Source organism: Phaenicophaeus curvirostris, chromosome 8, assembly GCF_032191515.1.
Source record: "Phaenicophaeus curvirostris isolate KB17595 chromosome 8, BPBGC_Pcur_1.0, whole genome shotgun sequence".
In the NCBI taxonomy this organism is placed as follows: Eukaryota; Metazoa; Chordata; class Aves; order Cuculiformes; family Cuculidae; genus Phaenicophaeus; species Phaenicophaeus curvirostris.
In genome coordinates this window covers 11,923,509-11,942,968 of record NC_091399.1, presented here as the reverse complement: position 1 = coordinate 11,942,968, position 19,460 = coordinate 11,923,509, and the positions used below count along the sequence as shown (strand labels likewise).

At 37.5% G+C, this 19,460-nt stretch overlaps 1 protein-coding gene across 3 annotated transcripts; it reads left to right on the top strand.

The window, feature by feature from the left end:
- The first annotated feature begins 78 nt into the window (after nucleotides 1-78).
- On the top strand, nucleotides 79-18,575 carry UCHL5 (ubiquitin C-terminal hydrolase L5). 3 transcript variants are annotated; one of them, XM_069862545.1, is made up of 11 exons: nucleotides 79-318; nucleotides 1,246-1,309; nucleotides 2,965-3,070; nucleotides 11,372-11,497; nucleotides 11,582-11,643; nucleotides 11,720-11,850; nucleotides 12,954-13,017; nucleotides 14,007-14,109; nucleotides 14,536-14,646; nucleotides 16,485-16,583; nucleotides 18,451-18,575. In XM_069862545.1, the coding sequence occupies exons 1-11, from the start codon at nucleotides 237-239 to the stop codon at nucleotides 18,493-18,495; spliced, it is 993 nt and encodes a 330-aa protein (XP_069718646.1). In that variant the 5' UTR covers nucleotides 79-236; the 3' UTR covers nucleotides 18,496-18,575. The 3 variants fall into 3 exon arrangements, with proteins under 3 accessions (XP_069718646.1, XP_069718644.1, XP_069718647.1); XM_069862543.1 differs by having other exon boundaries at nucleotides 14,533-14,646; XM_069862546.1 differs by lacking the exon at nucleotides 14,536-14,646.
- Nucleotides 18,576-19,460: the final 885 nt, after the last annotated feature.

The window sequence follows — 19,460 nt, the reverse complement described above, 5'->3', positions numbered from 1 at the left end:
CGAGAGCGGCGCTGTAGGGCAGGGGCGCGGCCTCCTCCGCGGCTGGGGCGGTGCCGCCGGGTGCGGGCGCCCGCCCCGGATCCAGTCCGCGCCGCCGCTTCCTGCTGCCGCCCCGCCTCGCCGCGGCCGTGAGGGCCCGCGTGGGTCGCGGGGCCTGACGGGAAGGGCGCGGCGCGCGGCGGCCTCACAGCCTCTGCGGGCGGCGGCGGGGGCTGAGGGAGCGCGCGGCCGCCGCCATGTCGGGGGGGAGCAGCGCCGGCGAGTGGTGCCTCATGGAGAGCGATCCGGGCGTCTTCACGGAGCTCATCAAGGGCTTCGGTGAGGGGAAGCGGGACAGGGAAGGGCGCGGGGCCGCGGCGGCTGAGCCCGGGACGGGGCACGGCAGAGGGGAGGCAGGGGCCGGCCGGGCGGGCGGGAACTCGCTCCCGCCTACACGGTGAAAGGAGCGTCTCCCGCGACCTCTGCGGGCGGCGAGGAGCCCCCGGGCACTCTCCGCTCACCAGGCGGGACTCTTCGCTCACCGGGCGCTCGGCGGCGGGCGATGGGGCAGGCGCGGGGCCCCCCGGAGCTGAGCTGTGGTGCTGGGCGGCTTGCGGGGCCGCTTCAGCTCTTAGATTGGTTACGTCGTTAACAGCAGATAAGTTTATGCAGGATTTTGGCCAAAAGTTAGTCTAAACTAGGTTATATTGATGAATAGTTTCTGTCATGTCTTTTCCTCTCAAGTGAAGTCTAGGTATGTTTCTCTTTCTGTGTTTCTATTTAACTAATAGATTAATCTTCCGTGTAATAAATATTTGAGCCTTTTGGGCCCTGTCTCGTGCAAATCAATTGCTGTAGTGTATTGCTTACAGTATTTTCAGTCAGCTACTGTGGGTCTTTCTCTGGAGATCTATGTTTTAAGTTCTGTTTTGGACTAACTGACAATTTCTTTAAAAACAGTATTATTTTCTGTTGACTAAAGGAGGTAAGGTGACTAGAAATGCGTTCATCTCCCCTGTTTATTTTCTAAATGCAGCTGTGTTATAAAGACAGCATCACCATGTGCAGGAGAAATTCCTGAAGTCATTTCTCTTGATCTGTTTTGGTTTTTTTAATAAAGGTCCTTTAAAGCCTATAAATAAGCTTTTCATAACTTGGACATACAAGTTGTAAATGTTACCATAGTTCTTTCATGTGTCTGTCATACCTGGCTGTGCCCGTTTTAAATAGAATAGCTAAAGAAACCCGTATCTTTCCTTGTTCCAGGTTGTAGAGGAGCACAAGTTGAAGAAATATGGAGCCTGGAACCAGAGAACTTTGAAAAATTGAAGTACGGCACTTTTCTGAACTACATGTGTTTTATTCACATTTATGCGAAATCGCTGTAAGAATATGTACTAGAGTGGGTGGTTTTGTTGGCATATTGGGGGGGGTGGGGTCTGTTTTGTTTGGTTTTTCCTCAGTTTACCTTGAATTTCATATTAGGATTTTGATTTGATTAAGTATTTGGCAGTTCAATTACTTTTTGTTAACGGCTTGGTATTTAACCTAGCTTTTCTGATTTTGGAAAGAGGTACAAATAGCAGCTAGAATGTGAAAATAGATTTGTAGTTATTTTGTTATTGGCTTGTGTTATGTTCTTTGACAAACTTACGTTCCTCATTTTATCGCCCTTCTTCCTTGTATAACATGATATTGCATCTGTGTACTTCTTTGACTTGTTTCTCCTGCAGAACCGCTTCCAATATTTCTGCCCTCCTTAGGCAATATTAATTCTTCTATTGTTTTGTCTGTGATGTATGTTATCAATGTTCATGTACAGGATTTTAAGAGGAAAATGTCTTCTAACACAGACCATTCCTGTGCAGATCTCCAATACTTCTGTAATAACTTTTTGGGGAGATGCAGCAATTAGTACAGGAGACGTGGTTCTAGAATTTTTGTCTGATTGAAGGTATTTGAGAAGTGACACTGGAATAGCAGAAATGTTTCTTGAGAAGTGGTGTATTTGCTGGCTGTGCTATGTACTTCCTATGCTACTTCATCAGAACATTACCTGTTTTCTTCGTAAAGTAACATATCTGCTTTCTTTGCTTGTACTGTCAGATGCGTATCTTTCTAGCGTTGAGTGATGGCCAGCTTCTTTCCCTCCCCGACACATGTACAATATTGAACTTAAATACTGAGAGTTAAAGTGTACAATAACGCATAGCATTTTTCAAATTCAGTGGACCCACTATTTGAAAAGGTGTCTCGAACTTCTGGTCAGAAATTAAGAAAAGTTTTGCGTGCAATACAGTAGTGTGTTTACCTTTTGTAGATAAGCCTTTTGTGGTGCCTTTGTGGCGATTACCTTAAGTTCAGGTTGGTACGGTGAAAAGAGTTTGCTTAATTCTAACTGTAGCTTTTGTAAGAATTGTTTCCTTTTACTAATAAGTTCTTGGTTTGTATGATTACTAACTACAGTGCAACGTGCAGGAAAAACTGTTTACTATTCAAGACATGCAGTCTGAAGAGCGAGACACAGTTTTGGAAGGAGAAAAAAATGAATTTCTCTTCCTTCTCATAGGGTTAATTCAAAACATGAAGTTTCACATAAGTTCCTCTTATAGTTGAATGTTTTATTTATGCTTAAAAGGCTTACCAAAACTTGAGTTCCAGCTCTTGTATATGATTGACGGATGTTTATGTGGCTTTTTGTGTAGTGTACAGTAAACAGGAAAACAGGTCCTGATTTGTGAAAATTACTAAGTGCTAATTCAGATTGGAATTATTTAGCATGTACTGAAAGAAGCCTAAAGTGTGTTTTGCCCAGTTGAAAGAGCACATGTGAAAATTTCAGTGCCAATTTCCTATGTTTAGAAAGAAATAATTAACAGATTTACTGTACCGGCATACAGTTAAGTTATAGTAGAGGTCTCTGGCTTTGATATTTTTCGTTGGTACGAGCGATTTTTTTTTTTTTCTATCAATTTTAATTTTTAGGCCAGTACATGGGCTGATTTTCCTCTTCAAGTGGCAGCCTGGAGAGGAACCAGCAGGTTCTGTTGTTCAGGATTCCAGACTGGATACCATATTTTTCGCTAAACAGGTAAAGCAATTTCAGTATTTTTCTTAGATATGTCATTAAATATAGCTTTTAATTCTGAAAGATAAATAGCTTTTTGTTAATGTGTACAGATAATTTAACATTTTACAAGGTGAAATAACTTTAACAAATTCTGTGAGACTAAGAACTATGTATTGAAAGATGATTAACAAAGTAAACGGGATTGATATGTCAAGTCCAACAAAAATATCAGGTATGGAAGGGTAAAACTCGTATTTGTCAGCCCCTTTCATATAAGAGTAAGTAACTTTTCTGTGCAATAAGGAGTTACTTGGTAAATGTTCTCAGCAGAATGAGCAAATTATTTTTTTGAAACCACTTTCAACAAATTCTGGGAAGCAGTGATTATTTTGGCCAAGTTTTTCTCTTGTGTGTCTCAAATGCTCTTGCAGCCAGGTCAGCGTAACTCTGGGATAATAGTTTCCTTTAAGAGTTTACGCACCATTTTGGTATGGAAGCTTTAAGTATTTAAATCAGAAATGTGAGTTTAAATTAGAAATTACAGGAAAATAATTTTTGTTAACATAGTCCATTGTGTTTTATTAAATACAGAATGCTACTGAAATTCTGGTTTGGCTTTGACAGGCTGTTGTGTGTATTATTTGCAAGTAAGAAGAGAAAGAGAAAGTAATCAGAATGAAAGCAGGAGCATTTAATAACATGGTTTTAGCTCTTTTTAAAGACTAACTTCTCAAACAGTAATTAATGTAACAGTCGCAACAAGAAGTGCAACCTTACATGTGTTAATTACAAAGCATTTTTATCAAAAGGCCTTTCTATGAAGACTGACGCATTGACTGGATGTTGGCTTGGGTTTTTTGCTTTATGGGTATGTGTGTGTTTGGTTTTCACAAATGCAGCAGTGTTCTGTATGTAAATTTCAGGATGTAAAGTCCTCCCTGGGCAATTGTAACTAAAAGTATAGAAATATGGAAAATGGAAACATTAGGTCCATCTGTAGCTCTTCTAGCTACTCTGTACATGTTTCTGTTGTGCAGATAATCATCTTTAAATCATTTCTTCCATTGTCAACCATGCTATTTCATGCTATTGTAGATCACTATATTCCATGATTTTTTTAATACTATTTCCTTCATTCTTAGCCTGCTGTGGCTCTTGAGTCCTGCCAGGAAGTGTCCACTATTCTTATGATACAGTGATCAACGGTAGTTTGCCAAATGTCTTTCTAGGTTGTTAGGCCTAACAGGCAGTGGTTTAGGTTGTGATTTCTACCTAATCAAGCATGCTCTTAGTGATCGGTAGGCTGTGGCTACAGAATAGCATCAGGGAAAATCCTTGACATAGCTCTTAAAGGGCAGTTGTGTGCCAGGGGGAAATTAATAGGAATCTAAGGGTAGCTTTGTTCAGCCTTAAGTTGGTGTTGCAGAATGCACATCAGAAAATTTGGATAATGTTAGACTTGCTAACAAGCTCAGAAAATTAAAGGTTAATAATGAAAAGTCTTCTTTATTTTGTAGCTTTCTTTGAAGCATTCATATTTTACTGTTTTCTTAAGTCTGAAACCTCTTTGTGGACGTGTAGGAGTCATAGAATCACCAGGTTGGAAAAGACCTCCTGGATCATTGAGTCCAACCATTCCTATGAAACACTAACCCATGCCCCTCAGTGCCTCGTCCACCTGTCCCTTAAACACCTCCAGGGAAGGTGACTCAACCACCTCCCTGGGCAGCCTCTTCCAGTGCCCAATGACCCTTCCCGTGAAAAATTTTTTCCTAATGTTCAGCCTGAACCTCCCCTGGCGGAGCTTGAGAGCATTCCCTCTCATCCTGTCCCCTGTCACTTGGGAGAAGAGGCCAGCACCCTCCTCTCCACGACCTCCTTTCAGGTAGTTGTAGAGAGCAATGAGGTCTCCCCTCAGCCTCCTCTTCTCCAGGCTAAACACCCCCAGCTCTCTCAGCCGTTCCTCATAAGGCCTGTTCTCCAGCCCCTGCACCAGCTTCGTTGCTCTTCTCTGGACTCGCTCCAGAGCCTCAACATCCTTCTTGTGGTGAGGGGCCCAGAACTGAACACAGGATTCAAGGAGTGGTCTCACCAGTGCCGAGTACAGAGGGAGAATAACCTCCCTGGACCTGCTGGTCGTGCCGTTTCTGATACAAGCCAAGATGCCATTGGCCTTCTTGGCCATCTGGGCCACTGCTGGCTCATGTTCAGTTGCTGTCAACCAACACCCCCAGGTCCTTCTCCTCCAGGCAGCTTTCCAGCCAGACTTCTCAACTTTATCTTCCTCCTGCTTCACTTGCTCCCTTCAAAAAATGTGTGCTGGAATGACGAAGGATTCCTTAATTTCAGCATAGAAAGCAATTTTGAGAAGTATTCAGTATTTTAAAATAGCAGTAGTTGGTTATGTCACATGATGGCATGGAATATGTGTGAGACGACACAGGCAGGATGCAGGGACAACTGCAAACCGCGGATGAAATGCAAAGAGTAAATTTATTCCCATTACCTTGTGAACATGGGGATCTTTGAAACAACCCCTGGGCACAGCAAATGCAAGCAGGAATTCAGGCACTGTGGTCCTTGGTACTTCCTAGAAGGAATGAGTGTAAACCGGTTGGGTTTTGCCTGGATATCGAAGAATCATAATTTTCCACTATGTTTTGATCTGTCCCAAAGCAGGGCAGGAATCTCATTAGATGGAGATCATTAATGATCATCTCATTAGTGAACATCTCAAGGATGTTCATTAGAGTGTCTCTTGAGTTTATCATGGGCCTGTCTTATCTAACCACAGAGCTTCTACTTGTGCAGCACACAAAACTAAGTAATGATTAGCATGATTTTATTTTCTCACACCCCGGTTACAAGTCACCCCAAGATGTTTACAATTCTCCTCACCAATTTTCCACTAATTCCGACATTATGTATGTTTAAAAAGTAACTTGCCATGAGTTTAAAATTAGAATATCTTTTTAATGTTATAGCATTATTTGTTAGTCAAGTGCAGTGGTACTTGTAAGTGTGTATGTGTACACACACACACACATATGTATGCACTTGTGTTTCGAGTCAGTTCAGTTTTGCTCAGAGTGAGGTATTGTGACTTAACAACTAGTCAAGTAGTCACAAAGAAATGGAAATTAAAAGTCAACAGATAAATGAAGGAAGTTGGTTTAGATATCGTGGATTTGATATACTGATTTCACATTGGAGGAAGCTAGCCGTAGAGGTCCAATTCGACAAGCTATGTTTTGTGGACTGATAGAGTTTTCTGAAGCAAATGGCTGATCTGATGCTTTTCTGTTGATGAGAGCAGGATGTCTTGGTGCTCCTGACCTGTCTCATTTGAACTGCATGGTTCTGTTTCTCTCTTGCAATGGCTCAGCTACTAACTGACCTTCCATGAGCCAGTGCAACTCATCAGCTAGCAGTTTCCTGTAGGTTTTCTGTGTGTATTTTCTGGGCAGGTTTCCTGCTATATTACGAGATGTTTTTGTTTGGTGAGTCTGTACAGGCCAAAGCTGTTGAAAAGTGAGTGAGGGAGAACAGGAGTTTCTTTATAATAGTGCTGAGGTTATTGCAATTCTTGCAACCACAGTAGGTGAATCCTTCTGAGTCACGCAGGAGCACAAGGGAAGACAAGAATTAATACTAGGTATTTCCATTGTAAAAGAGCAACTCCTCCCAGCTATCATGCAGCTAGCTAGGTGCCTTTTTAATGTTCTCGTGCGTGGTTTGTGTCCAGTTTTATGGTGGCTTTGAGCATGGGGTTTTGTTACCTTTCAAGGATCTTTTTCAGATGTCAGTGCTTTTTTTTTTTTTTTTTTTCCCTTAATTACAAAGGTAAAGTGATGAGTAGAATAACCATATGTTAATTTGTATATCTTCAAAACTGATATGACACTGGAGCCCTAAAAATCCTAAGAAGTCTTTAGCTCTTTCCTTTCCCATTCGTTTTCTTTTCCTAAATGTTCCCATCTAGAGAGATCTGGTACAATCAGTTTTACTGCAGAGAAGTTTTAAAGTGTCATTCTGAATCCTGTATGAGCAAGACTGTGACTGCTAATACGTAACAACAATTTAGTTTGGAAAATAAATTGTGTTTACAACACGTCTCTGTTTCTGTTCAATTTTAATTAGATGTTCAGTCTTCAATTATTTCATTTTTAGAGACGAAACTTTAGTTAGATGTAAAAGACTACAGCTCTCAAACTGTCTAGCAAAACATCTTTAAAATTATATTAGGAAACACAATTTTGGTAAGAAGCTTGTGCTTGCTCACGTTTTACTCGTCCATTTTCATAGCAATACTGTAGTTGAATTCCAAATGATAACTAGATCTTGTTCAAAGTTAAATCACAAGTATGTTGTGGGGAGGGTCAATTTTAAAGTTTGGCTAATGTGCATGCATTTTAAAGGAAACTTTTTTTATTGGTCACTTTTATGTGCACTCATGTTAAATTTGGCCTCCCTGTTATGCCTAGGTATGATTTGGTCCTCTATTTGAGGCCACAGAACTCTGGATGATCTTACATACCCTTTGAGCTAGGATACCTAGGCACAATGAGGTGAGTTAAGGATACAGTTTCAACCTTAACTCTGAATTTCCTGATTTCTGTTGCTTAAGTAGGCCCTTGCTGTTATTTTTACACACAGTGACTGTATGATTGTACCACTCAGTGTGCTGTCTTCAGCACTGTTTTTAGTAATTGGTTTGTGCCGTGGATTTATGCTGCATTATGATGATAGAATATTAAAACTGTGATAATGACATTAACATCATTAATTTGGAATAAAATCTACATACCTTCAGAAGGACAATCTTCTAAATGTGTTTGTTTAATGTAGTAACAAAACACTGGTCCTCATTTATCTTTGTGCCACTAGTGGAAGCATGTTATGTGGGATTTTTTTAACAGTACAATACTTCAGTTGATTTCAAAGTCAAAATTTGTGAAATTTTCAGGTTGGTAACATTAAGATAGACCAGATACCTGTGTTAAAGCTAAACTTGTGGTAACAGATGACTGAAGTAAAATTAACCTGCAACGTGTCTAATCAAAGTCGAAGGGATTTTTCAGTAACTGAATATAACTTATAGGAAGATTATTACTTTGTCCTAAGCAATGAAAATAAATAAAATTAGGTGGAATAAGTTTCAGAACTTTGTCCTAATGCTGAATTTTTTCATGTTGAGCTTTGTAAAGCCAGCTGTTTTGTAACATTGAGATGCTTAGTAAGTGACCCCCAGAGTTTTGTTTGCTGGTTATGCTACAAATTGCTGCATGGGATCGTCCACAGCTTTTTGGAAAACAAAATACAAATCCAGCAGATAAAGAATGCAAGTCAAGACTTAGTGCTTCAGCCTTACGTTGATCCCGGGATTCAGACTTGACCCTTAGGGAAAGGCACATGCTTACAAAGTTACACATCTTAATTGGAGTATGTCAGAGTAGCCTGTTCAGCTGGTTCCTTTGTTTGTAACCTAAGCTTCACTTGGTAATATGGTGATCGTCTCAGTTATTTGAGATCATCTCACTAATGTGCTTATATATATATATGTATATTATTATTTTATTTTAAAATTATTAAATATACCTTGTAGCTTTGGAAGGATATCTGCTGTAGGTTGAAGTCCTGAATATTGATCAATCGAATAGCTCACCAGGACTTCCTGTACAGAAATATACAGGCAAATGTTGAGATTTCTGGACAAACAGAGAAAATCCTCTTAGGTTTGTTTAAGTCAAAATAAAAATCTTTACAGGACAACCCACGTGTATTCTCATGGCATCTAAATGCAGACAATGTTTTCTGCCAATGCTGAGAAACCTTAAGTAAGAGACACATTGGAAGTTAGTGTCTTGACCAGCTTCTCTCTCAATGGACTCGCTAGCATGTGCACATAGCGGTGCTGGACTGGATGTGTGCATTGATAGGATGCTGTGCCCATGTCTCAAATAAACCTTGCACTCATCTGTTTGGTACAAGTCACTTCCTCACTCTCTGCTCTTCACCCTCCCATAAGCTACCACTCCTTCCATCTTGGTACTTCTCTATGTCAGCTAGGTCCAGGAACATGCTATCTATTTACACGTCAGCTGCACTTCCTTCTGTTCCTCTGCTACAGGACTATTCTTGCTGATTTTTCTTACCTCCTGCTTGTCACTCTCTGAAGAGATTTTGTAGTGCTATGATGTATTTCCATTTTAGCAGCTGGAGGCCACTGGTGTAAGGTTTGCATCTGTGGCAGACTGTTTTCTAGCAGTAATACATGGTTTAGCCTGATCCTTATACACTTAAACAGACTCCTCTCATACTGCAATTGGAGTACAGAAATATATTTCTGCTGAAAGGCAAGTATTTGATGAGACCACAAATTCTCTGCTCAGTTTAATTATTTCTCCTATTTTTGCTGTTTTTTAAAGCTCTTGTATCTAGCTGGTCCAACACAGTTTATTTGTTGATCTTGCCTCTAGGTGCAAAAATCTCTTAATTTCCCTTCCCTTTTTTGAAGCTGTCTGAAGCTGGGGTAGCAGGCGGACAGAGAAACTGATTTTCATTGTTCAATCTTGGTTTTTTTCAGTCAAAATAGTTACCACTTAGTGCTGTCTCTCCGTATAATGTCCTGTTTTAGTTATTTAACAAGTGCAGTTTGCTGTAGTGACCCTCCCTTCATTCTAATAGCACTGTTCTATTAGTTCTTCACTACAGATGTCTACCTTCTTCCTCCTTTCTCTATCAGTTTAATTACGATGTTTGTAAACACTGCTTCGGGTTAACTTGTTCTAATCCATTTAGGATTTTCCTGCTTTCCTTCTAGTACTACTAAAACTGTCTCTGATACCATTTTCTAGTCATGTCTTGGAGAATTTTCAGTTCTTGGTTCTTTTTCCTGAAAAAGTTACTGTATTTATTCTCTTGAATTATGTTATTCTGGTATTCTGTAGTTTTTAATTTTTCTGCTGCTATTTATTATTTCACTGCCCTTGATGTTTTTTTTTCTTCTGCAGCCTCTTTTTTTGTAGTTGTGTGAACTCCAACCATTAGCTTGTATACCTGCAGTTTCTTTAATTCGAGTTGCAGTTGCTGTAATCTGTGTGTGTAGTTGATTCCCTTGATTATCATTTAGGTCAACTAGATTGTATTCTTCTTAAATTAAAAAGCGCTTTATTTCTTCATCACCTGCACTATGCAGACATAATCTGAAATGAGAACTCTGAAGTATTCAAAATAAATATATGATGTGGCTTAAAGTGCTAACATAGGCTTTCCTTTGTTAGTTAGGGACTAGCTTTGATTATAAAACAGGTTGAGGTTTTTTTGGGTTTTTGTTGTTGTTTGCTTTTTTTTTTTGCCTTTCTCCTTTCTTGTTGGAAGTGGTTTCACGTGCACAGCCCTTTACCTATAACCTGATGCGATAAGCTATGGTTAAAATTAAGGATGTTCAGAAAAAAATTCGAAAAATTTGTGCTTTTAATCATATCTCAGATTATATTTAATTATCCTTATAGTCTCTCTCTTTAAATACTGTATTTTGATTTTAGTATTACTGAGCAACATTAAAGTCATGGCTGTAATATGAAGGGGTTTGTTTATATTTTCTAAAAATTGAATATTTAACAAATCTAAGTAACAGTGTTACACAAACTAGTGATTTAAATGCTAGGTTGAAAAGGATAGCTATATTGTGAATTAAGAAACAAGTGAGAAGTCTAAAATTTCATATGGCAAACCATCTTCTAAAAAATCTTTGCTCCTTGGAAAACATCTAAATTTTATTAGTTTATCCCTAGGATATTTAAAATTTTTTTATCCAGTGCAACTTTTTTATAAAAATTTCTACGTCCCATAATGTGCTTTATTACCCCAAATTAATATTTTTTTCTAAGCTTCTGCTCTTGGCAGGAATTCTGATTGCTCGAAGGACATTTTCTTTGAGTTGATTTTTTTTAAGACTGTAGATTAACATAACATAATTCAGGCAGCTTGCTTTGATTTGTTCTTCCACTGAGATCAAAGGGTTCTTGTATTTCTTCTGTGTTCAATATTAATCAGTTTAGGGAGGTGGTAGAATGACAGTTTCTAAGTAGAGATGTGAAATATCAGTTTTATTAATGAATTGTATATGATAGACGTCCAGTGTTCATTTTATTAGTCTCCTACAGCAAAACAGCTACTCGCACTAGATTTGCTGCCTGTTGTAAAGTGAAGCTGTGATGTGACACAGTATGGATAATGTGTTTGTAATGAAAACTGTTGACCAGCTTCAGATAAATTTTTATTACAGGTCCTGAAAAAATTCTCTATGTTTTATTCTAGGTAATTAATAATGCTTGTGCTACTCAAGCCATAGTAAGTGTGCTGTTAAATTGTGCTCATCAAGATATCCATCTAGGAGAGACTTTGTCAGAATTTAAGGAATTTTCACAAAGTTTTGATGCTGCGGTAAGTACCTGCTATTTTCTGTATTTTTAGTATTAGTGTTACATTCATGTGGGCTTACAATTTCATTTTACTATTTAACTACAGATGAAAGGTTTGGCACTGAGCAACTCGGAAGTGATTCGGCAAGTTCACAACAGTTTTGCCAGGTAATGCATGTTTTAGATCTAGGCAGAATTTGACCAAATTTTTTTTATCTCAGTTTTTTTAACATTTTCTTTGCAGACAACAGATGTTTGAATTTGATGCAAAGTCTTCAGCAAAAGAAGAAGATGCATTTCACTTTGTAAGCTATGTTCCTGTTAATGGAAGGCTATATGAACTAGATGGCCTAAGGGAAGGACCAATCGATTTAGGTAATTTTTTAAATTTTTTCTGAACATCCTTAATTTTAACTGTAGCTTATTGCATCAGGTTATAGGATCAGAGTTATTGATTAAAATAATGCACATCTTTAAAACTTTATTCATGTGCTCTTCAGGCTTATAGTTCTTTGCCGTCATTTATATAGTTTTATTTTTGTTGATCTGAAAATGCAGTTTTCTTCCTGCTTTCTATAGGTTTCTGATCATTTCTCCTTTCATTCAGTAATCAAATGAACAGGCTATGCAATCTAGTGAGTTTCTAATACATGAATAGTTTTGTTGCAAGAAAAGTTTGCACAAACCACTACTTGTGGATGTTTACAGATCTTCACTGGAACAGACTGCCCAGGGAGGTGGTTGAGTCACCATCCATGGAGGTCTTTAAAGGATGGGGAGATTCCTTTTTGTGTTATTGTCACCCAAGACAATCTTTGTCACGTTTTCAAAGCTCTTTTTTCCAGGTTGATTATAAACTATGTATTTATTTTGTTGTTGTTCCCCTGTGGGGCATGTATGCAGCCAACTCCGTACACTTTTTATGTATTATCTGGGTGGTGTTTCCACACTGTCCTCTTTCTTGTTTAGATAACATGGAATTTCCCAGTGTTTTAAAAAAGAATAGCTAAAAGGGCATAGTTCTGGTCTCTGTAAGACTTGTTCCTAGTTTGTGTCTTTTAATCTTTCTTAAATTGTATGTGTGCCATTTTGTCTTCAAAAGCTCTACAGTGCCTATCAGATGTCTCCACTTTCTTTTGCCTCTGATATAATATGTTCCACGCTACATTTCCAGCGTGTTTTCCCAGTTTTCTTGGCAGTTGTTTCTTTTAAGCTCAGTGGTGGCTTGCTGCTAAATCTCACCTTCAGTCTGGCAAGACTATACAGTCTGCAGACCTACCAGTAATATGACTTCTATGGTCACAAGATCATGAAACTCTTCATTTGTGTTAAGGTCTTGAAATTGTCTGCAGTTGCCAAGAAAAATACTGTTACATGTTCTAAAGTTGCTGCATAAGCCTCAAGTATACAAATCTTGAATTTTCAATTAATTTTACAAAGGAGATTACTTTTTGGTTTTTGGTTGTTTTTTTTCCTAGGTGCATGCAATCAAGATGACTGGATAAGTGCTGTGCGGCCTGTCATTGAGAAACGTATACAAAAGTAAATGGTCATGATGCTTTTAGAAAATAGATATATGTTTAAAAATACTTCTAAGGAGTGACACTTACGCATCATTTTTGTGCATATCTCTTGACTTCACGACTTATTACCCAACATGACCCAGATGTGATGTTAGATTAAGTCTCAAACACTCTGTATTCCTATGTGACTAACCAAAGCAGGTATCAGTCTAGTGGAGAGAGGTACTGCTAGTACTCTGAAAAAGGACAAACAAGATTAACTCCATCAACAGCTCTGGGCCTTTATGAGTGAAAATGGAGTGCCATTACCATGTATATGAAGTTTGGGTGTGCACTTATAATTAAAAATACCAAAAAAAAACCTATATCCATACAGCTAGTATTCAGAGAGAATAAGTTTTCCTTAGGTATGTGGCTTGTTTTAGAAATTCAAGCTAGAAAAACATACTTTAGAAGCTTTCCTACTTGTTAGCTCTGCCACCAAGCAGCAGACCCAAACATAGAAATAAAATTGAATTTTCATAGTCTTTTACTTGTAGACTTTTTTTTGATAAGCAAAACATTACTACCAGATCACATTTGGAGAATTTAAACTCTGAAAGCCCTGCTAATCTAAGTGTTGAATGTATTTTTCACATTCTGTGAAGGAGTCTCCAATATTTTCTAACAAGTAACAGTAATAAAGTAAAAATAATTGTGTGCAGCAGTCCTGTGCAAGTTGTTGTCAACTATATCTGTTCTGTTTTATTTTTTGGACAGCTTCAATACTTATAGTTTGTGGCCACAGGCAGAAAGAATATCTTGAGAAAGGAGGTTATTGGCAGTTATATACTGAATACGGCTCATCTGAGGTCTGATTTTATTTTTTGTGGCAAGATTGGGTCTATAGCACAAGTTAATATAGTAGATATATTTAGATATTTTTTCCCACAAAATGTATTCCTTTATAATGAAATCACGGAGGAGGTTTTAAGAGTTGTCAGATTTTTTGCTTTGTTCCTCTTTTAGATACAGTGAAGGCGAGATAAGATTTAACTTGATGGCCATTGTATCTGACAGAAAGATGATATATGAACAAAGAATTGCAGAGTTACAGCAGCAACTTGCAGAGGTAGGCTGTGGTATTTAAGTTACTGGAGTGGTTCTCTGATAGTAGTTCTGTGTCTTCAATTTTATTCACCTGTTTTCTTTCCTTTCCTCAAATGGAGTATCACTGAAAATAGCAAGGGAGGATTACTACGTGAACAGTGCAATGCCTTGTGGATGTAGTGTTGTAGTTCTGGTTAGTTCTGAGCGAGCCAGTTTAGTATCATTGCAGCTGTCTGTCTTGACTAATTTGCCATGGTAGTGGAGGTATTCTTTTCCTAGCACCTGAGCTAATCTGTGTATAACTAGCTGCAAAAATTCCTTGAATGTTCCTAAATTTTTCTGTGATAGAAGTACTCTTAAGACAAGACTCATTTTAATTTAAAAAAAACAATCTGAAAATAAATGCAATAGTGTCATCCATTTACCTTTTTCTGTTTTGTGGAAGGAGGAGCCTATGGACACAGATCAAAGTAGTAACATGTTAAGTTCCATACAATCAGAAGTTGCAAAATACCAGATGTTAATTGAAGAAGAGAACCAAAAATTAAAAAGATATAAGGTATTTAGCTTTTGCTTTTCTGATGAAACTGCTTTTGGAAAAGTTGTTGTAAGGAAAAGCCAGGTTTTATATGTATGGGAGGCTGTTGCAATTAATCTGTAGGGATTGGGTGGGTACTAGAAAGCGTTATGTAAATTTGTGTTACATTCCTGAATTTAGAGATTAATTGCCAATTGCTTCCTTTTAGAATAGGGCTTACGAGCTGATTTGTAATCATCTCTGTAGCTCCCTTCATTTTGACACACCCGCACCCCCTTCCAATTTGTTTGTTTCTACCAGAGAGTCTTCCATGTGTTAATGTAACTCTTTTCTGCACAGCATTCACATCAACTCTTCCAGCTCTCATTGTTGGTAATGAAGAATGTTGGTGCATCAATCAATAGTGAAGGCTAATCAAGAGACTCAGAGCTTTTATGTACAGATTCATTCTGGTTTTGCTGGTACATCTGCTAATCTATCATATGGGTACTTGCATAGCTTTTAGTGAAGAAGCTCCCCCATCGTACTTGAATTGTTCTTTTGTTATAGTTCATCTGCTGTCGTTTCCTCTGTGGGAAGCAGTGAAGACACAATTGGCATGTTCTGCATTTTCCTAAATAAGTACTTTATGTGTGTGTGTGTACTGAAAGTGTATCATTATTTGAAAAAACATGATATTAATGAAAATTAGATGTGGGAAAGTTTCTCTGAGCTGTATCTCTTGCAGCTTTTTTTGATAAATCCCTAATAATTGTAAAGGAATATTTTGAGGAGGGACAGCTAAAAGGCTAAGTAACCAAGGTGGGTTTTGTTTTTTTTTTTTAATCACTTAGCCTGGTTTTGGAGGGGAGGGTAGAAAGTGGCTAGATTAAAAATAAGTTAAAATTGAAGTTGTATGTATCAAAGGATAAAGAAATGAAAGAATTACTTTTCTGTAGATTTTGTAGTTCTTCAGTAGAAGTGGAAGAAATATTTCTCACCAGTTTCTAGAAGGTACAGACCAAGACCTCAATAATTGTAATGATAATTACAAATATATTTCTGTAGTACATGTGTTATTGTTGTGTTTTTAAAGCAGTGTCATTGCATTGTGTTCCACTGCATCAGGATGCAAGTCCAGAAACTATTAAAAAAATAAAATTCAAAGCATATGTTGTATAAAGCATGAGAAAAAGCAAACAAATTAAACTCTCAAAGCATGTGCTGTATAAAGCATGAGAGAAAGTAAATGAAAACGAGGGACAAAAGAACCTTCAAGTTCCTAATTCTATGTGGAAATATTATAGAAATTACTTAAAAGTCAACTTTTTTTTTTCCTAATGTTAAGGTATCTGCTTGGGTTCTATGGAGGTCGTTCCTCTCAGTTGAAAAACTAAACCATTTCCTACCTTTCTGAAGGACTGAACTATTGTAGAAGCTGCAGAGTGTGTAATATAGTTTTGTTTTTGCATTGCCTCAATGTTTAAAGTCTTCAGCCTAGGCTAAGGCCACAAGTATGGAAGGGACTGTAAAAATGCACAGATTTAACTGCAATTTAAGTTGAGGGGAAAATAAATAGTGTAGGTAACAGTACTTCTCAGTGTTACCGCAGTGGCTAAACAGTATAACCAACTTAATTGTTGGGGGGTTTTCAGCTAGTGTGATGGAATACCATAGAGGGAATTTGTGCCTTAAGCAATAAATTCATCTGGTATATACTTTCTTACCATGTGCTCAGAATTTTATTGCTTCAACTTTGTTCTTAGCTGGTTGAAATTTAAAAAAACTCCAAGTCTTGGTGAGAGGAGACAATGATAGAGATGGAAAAATCCCTGTGTAGCCACATAGTAATTCTGTTAATGCTCTTAATTTATTTTCAGATTGAAAATATTAGAAGAAAACATAACTACCTGCCTTTCATCATGGAACTATTAAAGACACTAGCAGAGCACCAACAGTTAATACCGTTAGTAGAAAAAGTGAGTATTTTTTATCTGTTTTTTAAGAAATAGTATATTAGTCTAATTCCTCATGCTTGCTACTGAAGTTAAAAATGCAGTCAAATATCTTGAAAGCATAAATGGCATGGATAGACTTATTTAAACTGTTACATACAGATATGTTGCTAGTTTACCTTATGGTTCCTTGCAGTTCTTCTCAAGCGGTGCAGTTCCAATGGAGACTGGAGATAGAGACCAATGAACTTTGCACTATTATGCAAACTGTATCTTCCCTTTCAGAAACCAAAAAAATTTTCTTATGCTATTATTGGAAGAGACAATTCAGAAGCAGCTAAATGATCACGTCATAGGCCTTAAGTTGCTGCAATACAGGAGATATGTGACTAGGACTTTTCTACATGGGGAATTAAAAGTCTTATTTAAATGTAACATGTAGCTCCCGTAAGTATGTGGTAGAGTGCCCCATACAATCTTGGTATCCCTTTTTGAACAGAATACTAGTTAAACGCATATATACATAGATGCATGTTGAAGTGGTCCCTTTTGCCAGCCTGGGCTCTTGGTACTCCGTTTTGCTGAATTATCTCACTGTCAACACTAGGTGGCAACCTTTGCACAGAGGTTTTGATAATTTGGATAGCTTGACGTTTGTTCTTATGCTTACTTATTGGCTCATTGCTTTCCCGTTTTTCAACTGTCTAGTTATTAACATTGATTTATTACTAAGGTTTGTATGAAGGCTTGTTTATTAAAGTGTATCTGTCACTTTGGCAGTGTTATAGACCTGTCTGGCTAGTCAAGTACTTGAATTGTACTACAATCAGTGCTAACTTGTGTATCTCATGTGCTTTTGAAAGTATCCCCAATTTTGAACTTACACTGAGAAAGGACCTCTATATTACTATAATAAGAGCTAAATATTGTGTAATGAGTACACCATTTAGCTGAATTTACTTAGGAAAGTATGTTTGCAGGCCAAGTAATTTATAAGACAGTAACTTTTTGATTCTGTTTTTAATGTTTTCCTTCCTTGGATAACCATGGAGTTTTAATCCAGTTGCATGTTAATAGGAGTTATAAATAGTACCATCAAGCTTCATTTACAAGTAAATCTTCAGTGGACCCGAGTGGCTGGTGATAACAGGTCTTCATTCTAAATCACTATATTAGATCCAGTTCTGTTCAATAGTAAGTGGTAACAAGCACCAGTCCTGTTTAGAATGATCAAATCTTCTGAAAGAAAGATGGCTAGTCTTGCCTCCAAATTACACCCTCTGTTTGCCTAATCACTAACTTCATAAGAAAATGCTAGTCCCTTGTCTTGATTTGAACCATGTATCGATTGATATGTTACATGAGAATCTATTTGCAAATATCTTGGCAGGAACTCTTTGTGGGGTTTAATCCATTCTGCTCTTTTTAAAGATCTAGAATACTAAGATCTTGGTTGCTTCAAACTTTCATTTGTGATAACCAATATATCTGAATGCAGTATTTTCTTGTGACATCAAATGTTTTCATTAGGAAGAGTTATTTGTATGTTAAATGAAAAGAAATTAATATGGAAGTATGACAAATGAAGGTTAGATTATGTTTTAAGAACAGTGGATTTTTTCACCCCTCCTTTTCCCCTATGCAAGTTACTTATAGTTTCTTTTATATTTTAGATGTTATATTTAAACTTATATCTGTTCTTTAAAAGGCTTTATATATGAGCCTAGTAAAATAGTAGTAGGATACTTCTGAAGAGCCTAAATTTACATTTAAAATGTCTTTCTAACACATATTTTGTTGCAAGTTCAAAAATTTAATGAGCAGTCATTCAAAGCTCCAGAAATATATTTGTCTCATCAGAGATTAACTTCATCTCCCTTTTGTTTTCTAGGCAAAAGAAAAACAGAATGCCAAGAAAGTTCAGGAGGCTAAGTGAAGATGTGCAAAATATATACAACTGTGTGCTTCTGAATCTTATTTTCATGACAACAAATAAAACTTTTCATAAACTTTAAATTTTGTCGAGTGCATGTTTGACAGTTGTAACAGTTTGTCTTGTACTGTATGCACGGGTCTAGTTTTCTTCCTTCCCCTACATCTTGTGCATGTAGTACTGCTAAGTAATATTTAGGTTCTCTTCGTCAAATTCAGTGCTTAATATTCTAACTGATTTCTGAAAGCTTGGGAAGTGAACCTAAAAGTGTGCAAGGAAAATGTACCCATTTTGTTCCACTTGAATATGCCATCATAATACAAATGCCAGAGTTTAAGTATAAGCATGAGCTTTCTTTGCTCATCCCTTCTAACGTTTTGTAATACTATACAATTGTTCGGTGACATGCCCTGTGTTCTTGTTTTTATGAAGTATGCATCTTAATTTTTTTACAAAATTCAAAAGTATGAACTTAGCTGTAGAAACATTTGCGACGACCAATGTATAATCTCAAGATCTGCATTGCTTTAGTAGAAAAGATAATAAATATTCCCATTTTTATTTTGGCAAACTTTCTTATGTGGTATTTCATTATTGGTTAAGATTATTAGTATATGTATTGGAGGTCATCAGTCTTGTGGCTTTCGGTACTAGGCATTCTAAATTAGAGTTAGAAAGATGGCATGCTTGTTTTCAGGATTCAATATTCTTGGATGTAAGGTAGTACTGTTCTGGAGTACAGTAAATTCTGGTCTTTAAAGTAATGCTTTTTAATTGACCTTGGGAGGTAAATTAATATAGGAAAAAACTGTATGGAAGACTTGTTTCTTGTTCATTGTAATAGAAGATGCTTGAACTGTCTTCCATGGACCAAAAGGGGAATGTTTGGGGAGTGGAAGTTTGTATCCTGCTGCTTGAATAGGCAGATTGTTTTGGGAAGGGTAGTAACAGACCATTATAACAATATA